This window comes from Diadema antillarum, unplaced genomic scaffold (genome assembly GCF_040938485.1).
Source record: "Diadema antillarum isolate AM-2024a unplaced genomic scaffold, OU_Dant_1.0 scf00000089, whole genome shotgun sequence".
NCBI lineage: Eukaryota > Metazoa > Echinodermata > Echinoidea > Diadematoida > Diadematidae > Diadema > Diadema antillarum.
The window spans coordinates 722,475-738,285 of NW_027270978.1; the positions used below are offsets into that span (position 1 = coordinate 722,475).

Consider the following 15,811-nt stretch of genomic DNA (forward strand, 5'->3'; position numbering starts at 1 on the left):
GTATACTGCTGCATTTGTGAGGTGTAATTGGCAGTATACCCTGTGTGAAAATGAACTGCCAAGCATGTTTTGTGCCAAGAAGGAAAAGGCTTATTGCTTTGTACCGTACTCTTTAATTTACATTGATTTGATTACCAACATGGATCCATGCTTAAAAAGAATTATGGAGACATTTCTTTACCGGGGCTAGGTCTTCAACCACACTGTACTGTGTAGTATACCAATGTAATCGGCAATATAAGCTATATGAAAAATGAACTGTGGTGTATAATGCTAACTGTGATCGTTGCTTCATATGTAGTGTTGGTATCTTTCTCTCTCTCTCTCTCTCTCTCTTGTAGGTTTCAAGCATACATCTGGTGATGTGGACTTACTATACAGAGTTGATATCTTTCCTGGATATGGGTATGCCATTTGTTCTGTTATATATTTGTGGCACCCAGAATTGGGCAAAACTGCAATATACTACTAGAGATCACTTCTTTATCAAGTATCCAAGTTATCAAATTGACAACATGGGCAATGGTGGCACATCATGTGCACCTATATGTAATTCTTCATGCTCTTGTAAGCAAGAAAATGATTGCAGCTTTTGACTTCTTAGTATGTGGCAACTTACCAACTGACTCCAGTTTATCAATAAATAAGCCTGTTTCATAGTCATGTATAATTAGGTATTTTACACGGCAAAGAGAAGCAACCATGATATCTTTTGCTTTCTGTAGCTCCAGGGTGCACTGTTGGAGGAGTGATGTATTACAGTCAATATATCAAAGGCCTTGCAGAGCATTAGGTACTGTGAATGAAGTGAAAGTACAATTTGGATGTGGGACTGTTGCCAATTTAAGGAGAAGGACAGCACAGTGATTTTAGTATCAGATCACCTGGTCTTGGATCCCTTAAAAGTCACAGAAATTATTTTCAAATATTGTATGAGTTAACAAACCGAAGACATTGACCCCAGATGCAGTGATCTACAGTCAGGTACCCCTACTTCATGGAAGATAGATCATGTTTGGCATGAACATTTTACTCTTTATTGACAATTCTAAATTAAATCAGTCTCCATGCACAAGTAAGGATATTAAATTTTTCACAAATTTCTTTCAGATGAGTTAATATAGAGCCATTATAGATATCTTAATATCTAGTGGCTATCTAGCTATCTGGCCATCTAGTATCTATCTAAAAATGATAATTGAAAATCTCACTTTCTTTGTTGTTACATTGTCATCTCCGTTCGAATGCCATCAGTTATGTACGTAAGAAGCTGTTATCAATAATGTGCTATTTATATATTTAGTACAGGATGCTAGCAATGATTGGCTGACATGGGTTACTGTGTATGCCGTATATTTAGCAAATCTAATCTTTCATGGATTAGGAATTACTGAAAATTTTGCAAGTGGTTAAATTTGCTATCATGGAGTACAGTAATGAATCTGAGACTGAATTTTCTTTTTCCACCGCTACTCGTGTCCAGGTGGATAATGAGAAGGAGCATCTGGAAGAGTCAGGTGCAGAAGAATGAGTTGAAGTGTTGCGCCGACCAGACATGGAGGGAGTGGCTGAGGGATGACTACAGGAAGGGCCGTGAGTCCATCGTGCCCGACGTGTCAAGGGTCAAGAGAGCCATCAAGCCGGGCATCTACGAGGATCGGCCGTTCATGGAGGAGTATCTCTCAAATAGGACAATTACAAGGTAGGAGGTGGATTTCTGGGTGTCTGTATGTAGTTTAACAGCTTCAAAGAAATAAAATTACTCATTCTGTACTTCAGCATGTGGTTGTTGTTGATTTTATAGAAGTGGGGGGGGATGGGATGGGATGATACTTCCATCTATGTGTAGCCAATCTGAAATATGGTGCTAGTAATTCATTGAACAGGTTTTAAACAAGGTGCGATGATGTGCTAAAATGTTGGGTCAAAACGGTGGGATTGCTTGCAACAGGACCATACGATAATTTATTGTACGTAGGCTAGCTAGTGCATTGATTGCTGCCGCCACACCAGCGCACACTGGACACTCGAGATCGTGCTTAGTGTTAGTGTTCTATTTGGATTCCCTTGTACTGCCCTGTTTTCTTCGAGTCGCACTCACTATAACTCTCTTAGAAATACTATGCAGCTGCATGTATTATGACCTGTAGACTAGGAACAGAGGAATGGGGATATTTACCGCAATTCTGTTTTAATTTAATTTACATCATGTACATAGTCTGCATTTGACCGAAAGATCGGTCTGTATCTGTCCGTCGGGGAATGTTCCGCGGAGACTGCGTCTGGCTTCACGGATCCCCTCCGTATACAGACTGAAGTCAATGATCCCAGCTCCTGTGTGGAGCAACGCGCACAGATCAAACGTTACGATAAACCAAATTTCAGACAGCTTTTTTACATTCAAACAAGTTTGACATGACATGACACATTATGCAGCAATATTTGGGGTTAATTTCTCACATTGTTGTTCAATCGAAATACTCACAGTAACTCGGTTATAATGCAGAAATTTTATCCATATCGCAACATCGCCGTTCGCTAACCGTAGGTCGCCATTTTGAATCTGTAAACCAATCACATGCGAGGTACATGTTTTAGTAAAAAAAACACGTAGAAACTACCTCGCATGTGATTGGCTAATAGCTTCATACTGTATGTTTCTGCAGTTTGAACGTGACGACGTGATGGGCTGGTTGATGTGTGTTTTGCGTTAAAAATTCTACCGAAATATTGGATTATTCATTAATCTGGTGAGTGTAGTCTATTCTTGAATAGTTGATTTAACTATTCAAGCTTAAATTTGCCGACCTAGGGCCGTGAATTAGACGCAATCGAGAAGGGTGAGGTACCTCACCCAATTTTCCATAGAGACAGTGGTTAAGAACATCCACACAGCAATGGGTACTGGTACCTTCCGTCTGTCTACGGAGGACAGCGTTAATGGCAAAATATAAAAGAGTCCTCCGGACAGATGGATCTTTCTGTCTACATCTGCATCTGCTACGTACTGTGTCTGTGCGCTAGGCTCGAGATCTAGGTCTTGCTGTAACTGCGACCAGCCCCAACGCGTAGCTCCCACAGCACTGTCTGTGTACAAGGAGCGCTCCGGGGTTAGGTCTTGCTGGTTCTCGATCTAACGAGTTAGACCCCATCTCTTTTCTTCTTCTTCCGAGTAAGTGCAGTCCACCATCTGGTGTATTTTTGCACTGTTTGGCGGGTCTGGTGTGATGTAGATTCTATCATATGTACAGTGCGATATAAAATAACTAGGTCTAAATTCTACACGCGTACGTGATAACTAAGTGCAGCTAAAAAACAGCATTCCCCTTCTATCACTGTCTATCCGGGCTGGAGTTTCTGTACCTTCTGCTCTCCCATCTATTTTACTAGTGTAACCCAATCAACTTCCCACTCAGTTCCTGATTCTGAGTTGTTGGTAAAAACTTCAGCTAGATCTATATCTGAATTTGCAGAAGAAGCATAATCATGACATGAGAATTCCAGAGAGATAAATAAACCCGATATTTATGATGAGTGAAAGTGGGATTCCGATGCTGGTGTACTTTCGCACACCTCGGCTGCGTCATCTCCATCAAATGATTTCTAAACATGCACAAGCTCGCCCTAGTTATTTGGTAACTAAAATAACTGCATCTGAATTTCCAAAGTCAAATAGAACTTAGAAGTTACGTTTTAACACTGATTATGTTATGACTACAGGTGTTGGAAAATCTTGATGGCTTGAAATGCTGCTCTGCACACATAGCAAGCAATCTGTACTTACAGTATGAATGTATTGCAGTATTAAAGGGTCAATCATGTGATCTGAAAGGTAGCGATCACAGCCGCTCTTTAAGGCTTATTTTTCAACATACAATGAAATTAAGTAAGAAATCATTTCAAGCGGGAGAAATTAAATCTCAAGCGGGAGAACGGGAGATTCTGCAAAAATGGGCTTTCGGCGGGAGATCTCCCGTCAAAAGCGGGAGAGTTAGAGTCTCTGCTTTTCTGTGGTGTCTTTGAAAAGGTAAAATTTGTTTTGTCCTTTTCCTCAGCCAAGTCTGGCTTGTATACAAAGTGGTTGAGCACGTGCGTGTGTGTGCATTCCATTTAATTTCTCTTTTTCATCTTTGCTTCTTTGCTCCTTTCATTTTCAGGGGGTCCTAACTTTTCCCTTTCCAATTAACTGTTTCTTTGTGAGTTTCTTGTGTAACTTTTCATAATTTCCCTTTCAATCTCATTTTCATTTATTTATTTCCGTAGAACTGCTAGTTACATGTATTTTTCCCTCCATCTACCTTTCCTTTTTTCCTTTAGAATATTTTTTTTTGTTTCCTTCTGATATAGGGCCTGTCTTTTTCCTTATTTCCTTTTCAACCTGTATAATTTTTTTTCCTCTCTATTTATCTTTTCTTTTCCAACATCTCTCCCCTTCTTTCTATCTTCTATGTGGTAAATCTTTTGTTTTATTTTTCTAGGTTTCTCTTTGTAATATCTTTTCATTCATTTCCTGTTGCCCTTTTCCCATCCTTTCTCTTTATATATTTTTTCACTCCACATTTTTTCACATTCTGATTTCATTCAAACACACACGTACACCTACAAACACACACACACACACACACACACACACACACACACATGACAACATGAACAGCAACCCCAAACCTCCCTCAATCACTTCTGCAAGCTGAGGTACTGTAAAGGCAGGAAAAATTATCTTTTTAAAGATACCATAGAACTTGATAGATGAACTGTAATCGCTACATGTATGAGATCGCTACGTTCAAATCAATTCTCGCTATCGCCAATGACGTAAAAAGTACCCGGATGTGGCTTTCTCGTCAAGATTTAGTTCACTTGGTAGCAAGGGCACTTCCGGCGCGGGGCATAATTTGCACAACGCTAGCGTGCGCGTACGTGTACCTTACCTATAGCGCAGCGCCGACCACGCCGTCGGATACTAGTACAGTAGGCCGCTGTACTGCCCGAGCCAGCGAGTGGCCAGGCCTGTCATGCATACTCGTACACTGTAGTCCCCGCCGCCGGCGGCCGGCCTTTCTTGCTAGCATGCACCATGTGCACTCACTGCACGCGAACATGCAGCGCATAAGCTAACACATACCGGTACGGCGTACATCACAGATCAGTCATCTCTGCATACGCTGAAAATATGCTGGAAAATATTCACCCACCTGGATATACAGTATATCGTCATGGAATGCCCATCTTTTTTCTTTATTTGTTCTCTGTCGAAATGTCGCGAACACAATCGGGAACGAACAGTAATCTCGAACTTATCCTGTCTCCAAAGCAATTTCTTCCAAGTAAGTACACGTACGTACAATGTACGTAGGCACTGTACTAGGTCTACTACTAGTACCTAGTGCTACTATTATACCACTACTAGTAAGTCGCGCGTGCACGTACTGCGCTGTGGAGTCACCCGCAAACTTCACCCACGCTGCCACGTCACGTCTCGCATGCCAGTAAGGGTCCTATTTCTGCAGATTTTTTTCATTTATTGTCGTGCGAACAACACATGGCAGCTTCGCAGCAACAACCAATAGTTGTAGTAACAGCAATTTCTTAAGAATGGAGAAATTTCAAATCATATTAAAGCTGTAATTCAAGTCGAGAAAACCGGAAGTACACGTAGAATACAGTCGGTTGTGTGTGTAAATCGCATTAGTCACGTATCACGCGCGTACGAACGGAAGTGATTTTGCTACCGGACTATCCCATAATGCACCGTAAATGACGCTTAAATCAACATCCGGGTACTTTTTACGTCATTGGCGATAGCGAGAATTGCTGCGCTTGCTGTGTTTTTTATATTTCCCTGTGCCATTTGCTCCTGTGCAAAGCAGTTTGCGCAGAGCGAACTAGCTGTGGCTTAGAGTATGCAAAGTTTAGATTCCATAGTCAGCTCCATGATTAGATATAGAACTTGATCTACTAGGAACAGAGAGTGTGTGGTATCTGCTAAAGTACTCAATACATTCTGTTGACTATGCACAATGTGTGTTGACAACATGCTTTTGGCAGAGAAATCAATGCAATGCTTCTTACAGCATTTCTTCATGATCTACGTACATTTGTATGTCACATTTTTTGTAAGGTACAGTTGGATCCTCAGTAGAATACACGTGTAAGCATCATTGATGACGTGGAGATATTTGTTAAATGTTATTAATATCAGTATCATTATGGCTCCTTCACTCGTACTTGTGTCATTTGTTTGGCTGACTGCATGTACAGATATACATTGTATGTTAGATATTAGTATCATTATCTTGGCTCCTTCACTCGTATAATGTACTTGTGTAATTTGTTTGGCTGACTGCATGTACTTTGCATTCGCCTTTGAACAAAAAGTTGTAAGTTATTTCCATACCTTTTATTAATTTTGCAGATGAAACTAGTAATTTTGTTTTGTTCTCCCATGACCAAATTTGTCCTCCCAGTTTCCTGATTGTGTCTGCTTTGAAGAAGATTGATCATGAAGATTGACAGAAGCAAACTGAAGAAGAGCACCTCAGAAGTGGTAAATGAAGTTTTTTACATAATACACTAGTAGAACTTTTTTGCCCAGCTTATGGTCTCATTACGTGTCAAGCAGAGAAATTTCTGTGAGTTCATTCTTCATAGCAATATTTATCTTTCATATACATAACTTAATACAGTAGATTCATTGACCTCATTTCATCAAAATTAGTGTGCAGATTTTGAAAGAGCAAATTGCTGAGTAATTGCAGATTCCAGTGCTGTGAAGATAGGGACCAGGGTCAAAGTCTTGACTGTCAAATTAGTTATGTTAGTATTGAATTGTACTACTCTTTTTGTATTTGGTATGTCATAATTATATTGAGAAGATGATATTTGTTGACAAGATTTAGTAAATTTAGGGCCAAAGGTTACGTTCAAATTCAGCTCTTTAGTCTGTGTTTGTTCATTAATCCAAGAATTACTTTTTTGTGGTTTCATGAGGTGAGGTATATGTCTAGATTATTCAGTCAGGTCAAATCAAAATGACCTGTTAGTACATTGTAAAAAACTGTAGCAGTATCCCAAAGCATGCAAATGTGAAATTTGGAGTTGCGTATGAAAGTCGTGGATTCAGAGAATCACATATCAGCAGCTCCATTTTCTTTTGAGTTTTGAAACAAATTACAGTTGGAATTCTTTCTAATGATAATAATAATTGCATTTTGGCGCTTTATACTGACGTTTATAAACGCGATGGTGCTATCTATACAAGGAAACTAGTTTGTAAGGATGATTACTCAAGGACATTGCAAACCCAAAGTAACAGTAATAGAAAAAGATTAAAGAATTAGAGGACGTTGTTGGATTGTTCGTAATTATTCCAATTTCTATTGCATCATGCTGTGAATGCTTTCCTCTCTTCAGCCATTTGACTGTCAGGCCCTGATAGAGCGATTGAAAACCAGTCCCGATCTGCTTGCAGAGCTTCAGGGAATCAAGTCTTGGAACTATGGCAAGGTAATGAATGCTGATGTTTACTATGCATTATTGTGTGTGTGTGTGTGTGTGTGTGTGTGTGTGTTATTTTTTTTTTCTATTACTTTGAATGGAACAGAATAAACATCGTTGAAAAAAAAAAAAAAAAGTGTGTGTGTGTGTGTGTGTGCACTCACCCATGGTGTAAAACGAGGACACACATACGAACTTTACATTTAAACCGAGGACACACAGAAAACTTAGGACGTCCTTGGTACGCAGACCATTCCAAATGGTCTGCTTTTGCATGTAGGGGTACATGTTTGCAGGTCCTCGATTAGCATTATTGTAACAAGTCCTCGGTTGGATGGTAATATACGAATGAGTCCTCGGTTGACAAGAGTCCTACTAACACACAGGTCCTCGGGGTATGTGGTAAAATTCTTCTGGGTAAAACAGGTCCTCGGTTTCCAGCATAGACGCGTATATATGTGTGTGTGTGTGTATGTGTGTGTGCGTGTGTGTGTGTATGTGTGTCCAATTGCCAGTATGACTTTGGGCCATTCAGAATAATAAAAGTGATCAAGTGATAATATGCACAAGGATAATCATGATTGTGATGATTGTAATGAATCCTGAATGCTTTTTGCACGGAGTAGAATCAGTATTCTTGTTTAGATTTAACGGTAGAACTGTAAATACCCCATTGTGTCTTATCTTTGAAAAAATAGACAATTCTTTTGATGGCCACTGGGTGACACATGAATATTATTATTATTATTTCTTAAAGTAAATCAGGGAAACTGTAAGTATGCTGCCTCATGTGGTTGGAAGAAGAGTTGTGCATCTCCTGCAGATGAATCATGCTGTCATGTGCATCACCTTCACTGGATTGCAATGACTTTGCTAAAAAAAATAAAAAAGGAAAATGGTTTTAACCCAAAGCCATGAAAAGAAAGGTTAGCAGATCAGCAAACGTGTAAATAATGTAAGAACAGTATTTGGAAGGTAATGACAATTCGGCTTCATTTAGTAAATTTGCCATGTATGAAACACGTTTTAATACCCATGCTATCAAAGCAATTTTGCAAATGCCTTTCTGATCATGTTTCTTGAGTTGTTGTGTTTATCAACTCTGTTGGGAGTCGATTGGGAGACCGTTGTCACTGCGCAGTTTGACCCGAAGAGCGTAGATGTGTGGTTGGCAGTGATTTGCGTAGGCAGGTCCGAGCTATGAATGGTTTCAAAACGACTTTGCATTTATCAACTCTACTGATATGCCTTTCTGACTCAAACGTGTTTGGGAGTGTACTTTTTTTTTGACATTTTAGAAACACGTTTCTAACTCCATGATTAAAACAGCTTTGCTTTTATCAACTGCCAAAAACTCTGTGAAAGTTGTTTGGAAACCATAATTCTGCACCAGAAGTGAGTTGATAAACACTTTCTTGGATATCCTTTGGCAACCTCAAAAAAAGCACTCTCAAGTGTTTGAGTACCATCACTCGCAAAGTGCTAGTAGTCCTGGTTAGTATTTACACGAACAAGCCTAAACTATGCTTCTTTTAGAAGGTTTCTTTGAAGGATCAAACCCATGTGGTCTTTTGAAGACGTTGGATAATGTAAATTCAGTCCTACATTTTGAGTAGACTTCGTTATTTCAAATATTGCACTTTAAAAACTGGCTTTTCAAACATTATTAGAAAATATGAATGCAACATCATTGCAGACATGAAACAGATGAAGTTTATGATACAAAGGATGTCGTTCAAGCAAGTGTATTGTATTCAATTCTTTTATGCCCCTTAAATGCCACATTGAATGAAGCAAAGACAATATTTCGGTCTCATCTTGTGTGATTTTGGTATAACAAATGTATTCTACTCCAATTTTTATTTCATCTGTAGCTTTTCGTTCATTCAATGTGTGGTAATACGTTAGTATGTTGGGCCGCATTTTTCTTAAAGATCGATTGATCTGCCTAACCCTGACTGATCTCCCCCCCCCCCCCCCCCAAAAAAAAAAAAAAATGGAAAAAAAAAGGTTCTACACTTTATATATGCTAAAAGCTTTGAACTGATCTGGTTTCATGCAAATGCAGTATTTGGTGTCAGGTTCTCTTGCATTTGTGCTGTGTAAGTGAGCTGATAATTTCTCACAACAAACTGAGCCCTGAGGGAGGGATGCTGTAGATTACCTACATTCCTACTGTATGGAATTGAGGTACTGCAGCATTTATTTGTCTGGGAAAATGTTGATTGTCCTGCTAAAATTCCGTTCCTCATGAGTGCATTCAAGAGCCGTTTGACCTGAAGTTTACACTAGAACCTAGACGTTTACTCTTACACTAGAATTTTGTTGACTCGGTGTGTGTGTGTGTGTGTGCATATAATGTATAGTGTGCGTGTGTGTGTGTACGTGTGTGTGTGTGTGTGTGTGTGTGTGTGTGTTGATTTTGTCATAGCATGTATATGATGAAAAGGTGTTAACTGGAAATACTGTTATTGAATAGTTTTGATAATTTCTATTTCATTATTTTTAAAGATAGATGGTGATTAATCTAATTTTGTAGGGAACTTGTTTCCCTAATAGTGTATTGTTTCAGCAGGATCAGTAGTTACTGTAAGTTTAACATAAGATTTAAAGAAAAAATGCATTACAATTTCCAGTAGATTATGTGCTAGTCTGCATTACAAAATATTGAAAGTTGAACTTAACTCATTCTGATCACATTATTCAATTGGTGTGGAACAACAAAAAAATCCACATTCTCTCGACTCTTGGTGGATGAGAACATTGTATTATTGGTATTAAAAAGGGTATTCCCTGCAACATATTACAAGTATTCCAACCTCCCCCCCCCCCCCCTCCCAACAAAAGAGTAGGACATATTGATCCTTTAAAGGGATCATGCAGTTTTGGTTGAGACCTATTTTCAGGTTTCTAACATTTTTTGTTGAAATAATGAGAAACTTCTTATGAAATATGAAAGAACATGTAATTCTATGAGGAATTCAACGTTTATTTGATGGAAATTGGTTTTGAAATGGCTGAGATATCCAAAAAAGAGTGACTCTAATAAAGTGTGGGACTATTACGATCGCTTTGTTTTACTTTGTTTTTTGATGTTTCAGTCATTCCAAACCCAATTTTCATCAAATAAACTTTGAATTCCTCTTAAAATGGTATGCTCTGTACTACATCATACACATTGTAAGTGTTTTCTTGGTATCTCACAAAAAGTTAAAAGCCCAATTCTCATTCCCACCAATACTGTACCATCCCTTTAAATATCAAACTTGTTGCACATGTTTATGTTATGTGTCCACAAATTGATTGTTTTATTCCATTACATGCAATTCAAGGGATCTTGATTTGCTGCATTGTTGTATATTGCTACAATGTATCTTTACTGATGGTAGCTACAAATTTTGTTGTGATGATAACGAGCTCATAGTCTTGTTTCAGGAACATGCCCCATTCTGACAAAATATCAAAAAGCTTGCATACAGTCATGCCGTGCAAAATTATCAGTAGAACCAGAAATAACAACAGGCAAAGGAAAGCAAGGCATTAACTGAAGTGAATGATGTCTATCTGCAGTCAAAATTTATATCATATGCAGTAATGTGAGCATTCTGGATGTGGAAGTAATGTAAATGTTGCAACAGAACAAAAAAGGCCAGATTTGAACTTCAGCTGATCAGCCAATGGGGGAAAAAAAATGAACTTAACTGAACTGAGTACAATGTACATGCTTAGACAGTCTAAGAAAGAAAAGCAAGTAGAATACTGTCAGAATTTAATCTTTTTCAAAGGTGTACAAACGAAGGCAATGGAGAATGTCCGCGTGGATGTGAGACCGTTTTGATTGTAAATGCTACTCTAGATATGACGTGTTAAAATGTAGTTGTCGACACTGTCCTTGCTCGTGTGAAGCAATGACTCATCCACTTGTGCAGTCTGCAGCGATTGATAAGAGGAGTTTGCCAAACAAAGTAAGGCAATGTTCTGACTGAAAGACAGCCCATTTCCTGTACTACACTATGTCTGCGAAAGCCTATTTTCCTGTGTGCTACTTGGGGATGTTTTCTCTGCGCCGATGAATTCTCCAAATGTATAGAACATACGCTGTATTCTTCTTCTTTTCTTTTTTTTCCCCCTGGTTTCCTACCAAATTGTGAAAAGGTTGTGCAGCTGTAGCCGAGGAAGAAATTCATATTTCTGATGAATGTGTTGAGTTATTAAATGCAATAATGAAAACGGTCTGTGAGATAATACACCTGGACACTGTAGATCTTAAAATCCTGATCAAATAGATGCTACAGAATCATCTGATGTGATACTAATGAGTTGTTCTTGTCTTTTTTGTCCCCGCCGAACGAGTTCGAGCAGGGGACTATGAAACGGGCTCCGTACGTGTGTGTGTCCGTGTGTCCGTCCGTCCGTCCGTCCGTGTGTCCGTGTGTCCGTGTGTGCGTCCGTGTGTGATCAAAATCTTCAATTTGCTACTTCTCTGTCATTTATGAGCCAATTTTGATTCTGTTTGCTTTATATGATAGCACTACATGGGAGCTTTGAAACTTCTACACAGAATTTCAGTCGTGACCTTTGACCTTGACCTTTGACCTATATTGTACATTTTGCTACAAAATGCTACTCCTTTGCCATTTCTAACCCGATTTCGATTCCGTTTGCTTTATGTGATGGCACTAGGTGAGGGCTTCAAAACTTCTGCACAGAATTTTGACCTTTGACTTCTTTGACCTTTGACCTTGATTTTTTGACCTATATTGTACATTTTGCTACAAAATGCTACTCCTTCGCCATTTCTAACCCGATTTCGATTCCGTTTGCTTTATGTGATGGCACTAGGTGAGGGCTTCAAAACTTCTACACAGAATTTTGACCTTTGACTTCTTTGACCTTTGACCTTGATTTTTGACCTATATTGTACATTTTGCTACGAAATGCTACTCCTTCGCCATTTTTAACCCGATTTCGATTCCGTTTGCTTTATATGATGGCACTAGTTGAGGGCTTCAAAACTTCTACACGGAATTTTGACCTTTGACTTCTTTGACCTTTGACCTTGATTTTTGACCTATATTGTGCATTTTGCTACAAAATGCTACTCCTGCGCCATTTCTAACCCGATTTCGATTCCGTTTGCTTTATGTGATAGCACTAGGTGAGGGCTTCAAAACTTCTACACAGAATTTTGACCTTTGTCTTCGTTGACCTTTGACCTTGATTTTTGACCTATATTGTACATTGGCTACAAAATGCTACTCCTTCGCCATTTCTAACCCAATTTCGATTCCATTTGCTTTATGTGATGGCACTAGGTGAGGGCTTCAAAACTTCTACACAGAATTTTGACCTTTGACTTCTTTGACCTTTGACCTTGATTTTTTACCTATATTGCACATTTTGTTACAAAATGCTACTTCCGGCGGGGACATATGTTACGCACCGCGTAATTTCTACTTTTCCTTGTTATTCCATAAAATTGCATGTGATATATTTTATTGCATGAGTACTACGTTGTACAAGATTCGTATGGAATACTTTGACAAATTCTTTAGCCCAAGTAAAATTTATTCCATCATAAAAATTTAAGGAAATTACTTTTGGATAGTTGTGTAGTGAAAACAACAATTTTATGTGAGCAATGTTACAATTAAACAATTTTGTTGTTGTTGTTGTTTGAGGTCTTCTTGATATCTAATTGTCAGAAGATGAATAAGATAATATTAAGGAATTCAGCTACTGAGCACATGACATTCAAAACAGTGTAATAGAAAATGACAAAAAGTGATTAGTAATCATTATAAAAGTATGTACTATGTAAGACCTTTCTAAGAAAAACTGGCCTGGACACACTTGCTGTTGTATTAGAACTACACTAGGCATTTGTATTCAGATGTGACCGTGGCTGTTTTAGTTGATGCTGACAATTTCCTGATGTACAGTATTACTGAAGCATCAACAGTCGTGCATCCGTATGTAATTCTGTTTGCGCATACAATCTGTACAGTGCACATAATGATGTCGTTAGTAGATATTTTCGATCAAGCTGCTTTTGCCCTTGCCGCATACCTCTTAAATGCAAGTGTGGAAGTGCGTTCCTCTTGTGTGTAGTAGAGATGGGGGTAATGACAGTGTAGGGGGCCCCTTTGTGAGATCAGTGCTAGTACTGAAGAGGCTGCCCTGGCTAAATCACAATCTGATTACAGTGAACCATACAAACGTATGTGTATGTGACCTGCCACAACAAAAGGATCCTAAAATCGCTGACGACTGAGCCGAGAAAATCAAGTTTGAAGTCAGATCATCAAAATCCATCGAAATGATTGGATTTCTGTTTTTGGCAAAATTTTGTAGTCTAATGTATCGTCTATCATTTGCCAAAATTTCGAAGCTAAATGATCAAAGGAAAGGCAAGAAATTGGCATTTTTCTGGACTATGATTATCCGCCTTTCAACGGAACAGAAACATGTCCGAAGATTTGAATTTAGTGCCGCAGCTAGACTCCACCCCTAGCAATGAAAGAGCGATGTTATTGGTCAGTGCGTGGCATCCTGGTTACTGATTGGTCGTGCATAGACCGCTGGTGCTATTAAGCTTGAATGAACATCGCAGAGGTTGCTACATTGTAGGAGCATGCCTTCTATTGTCAAGCGGTGAAAACTGTCTTGCCTCCCCTCGATCATGATAGTGTCAGAAAGAAAACTTTGAAGGCCGTTTTCTCTAAATGCTGATTTCTTGAACCACTCAACATGCACTAATAAAATCATTGATATCTCCGTAACCGAGTACTTTTATGAGTCGTGTTATACATTGTATATGAAATTAAAGTGGAAGAGTAAGGGAATGATGTCATGTCATTTTAAGAAAATTGTCCTCCCCCCGACTTTCGGATCCTTTTGTTGTAATGTAGCAGGTCACATATAAAGTATTCGTAGTGTCAGTGACATCAGAACCACACGTACTATATTTTGTATATTGTACACAGTATACAAATAATGCACAGGTCTGAGTGCGTCAGTCGGAATTGTGTGCGTAAGGTAACTATGGAATATTTTACCCACGAGGCGAAGCCAAGTGGGTTTAGGCTAAATTCCATAGTTACCGCATACACTCTATATTCCGACTGACGCACGAAAAGACATGTGCGTCATCTGTGTTATAGAATGGGTAATTTTCTTGCCCAAAATCCATTTTTCTATCATGTTACCCGATGACAAATTTACTGTATGCATTTCATTTTGGTTTGCCATAGACAAGAGCCCAAAAATCATGCATCCAGTGTCTACTGGATGCATGATTTTTTTGGCCAATAGGCGTCTCGTTCCTGAGTGCGCGAACGCTTGCTTAGTGCGCGAACCTTTGTTACAAGTGCGCATATTCTTGCTACAAGTGCGAGATAACATATTTACCACTGTGACTCAGTGTGCGGCCAGTACAAAATCAACACATAATGTGTAGCTCTCGACCAATGAGATCGCAGGATTCTCGCTACCTATTCTATATTGTGTTATCTGCCTTTTTCCCTAATGTAGCTTTAGAATTTGAATTTATATATTTTTAGCTCACCTGAGCCGAAGGCTCAAGTGAGCTATTGTGATCGCTCTTCGCCCGGCGTCCCCGGCGTCCGGCGTCCGTTGTGCGTAAACTTTTTACATTTTCATCTTCTTCTTGAGAACCCCATGACCGATTTTCACCAAACTTGGCAGGTAGCATGCCTAGGGGAATAGGATCTCAATTTGTTCAAATGGGCACCATGGCCCACTGGGGGGCCCCAGGGGGGCCCAAACACCCTAAAATTAAGGAATCTTTAAAAATCTTCTTCTCTAGAACCAGAAGTGATAGGGCTTAGTTGATACTATGAGTAAGTACATTGATGACTGTAGTTTCAAGTTTGTTCATGGCGGAATCAGGGGTGCTTCTCTTGGGACCCAGGGGAGGGGGTGGGGAGGGGTCCTAATGGGGCCTTAATTGTACATTTTCATCTTCACTTTGAGATTGCCATGTCTGATTTTCACCAAACTTAGCAGGTAGCATCCCTAGGGGGATAGAATCTCAATTCCTTCAAATGGGCACCATGTCCCTCTTGGGGGGCCCCTAGGGGGCCCACCCCCCCCCCCCCCCCCCCCCCCCCACATTAAGGAATAATTCAAAATCTTCTACTCTACAACCAGAAATGATAAAGCAAAGTTAATACCATGAGTTTGTACATTGAATACTTTAGTTCCAAGTTTGTTCATTGCAGATCCAGGGCTGCCTGCCCCCCACCCTGGAGTTGGGGGGGGGGGGGGGGGTGGGGGGGGATCCATATGCAGA

General features: G+C 39.5%; 2 protein-coding genes across 2 annotated transcripts in view; both read left to right on the forward strand.

Annotated features, from left to right (window-relative positions):
* The window catches only part of LOC139718114 (protein O-linked-mannose beta-1,2-N-acetylglucosaminyltransferase 1-like), a 28,486-nt gene extending 26,780 nt beyond the window's left edge, over positions 1 to 1,706 (forward strand). The window contains exons 15-16 of the mRNA XM_071629599.1: positions 342 to 405; positions 1,484 to 1,706. Coding sequence (XP_071485700.1) covers positions 342 to 405; positions 1,484 to 1,706 — 287 coding nt within the window. The remainder of the gene's footprint in view (positions 1 to 341; positions 406 to 1,483) is intronic.
* Positions 1,707 to 6,464: 4,758 nt separating this feature from the next.
* LOC139718115 (E3 ubiquitin-protein ligase HUWE1-like) overlaps positions 6,465 to 15,811 on the forward strand; it is a 90,373-nt gene continuing 81,026 nt past the window's right edge. The window contains exons 1-2 of the mRNA XM_071629600.1: positions 6,465 to 6,547; positions 7,414 to 7,506. Of these exons, the coding sequence (XP_071485701.1) occupies positions 6,503 to 6,547; positions 7,414 to 7,506 (138 nt within the window). The 5' untranslated portion in view covers positions 6,465 to 6,502. The remainder of the gene's footprint in view (positions 6,548 to 7,413; positions 7,507 to 15,811) is intronic.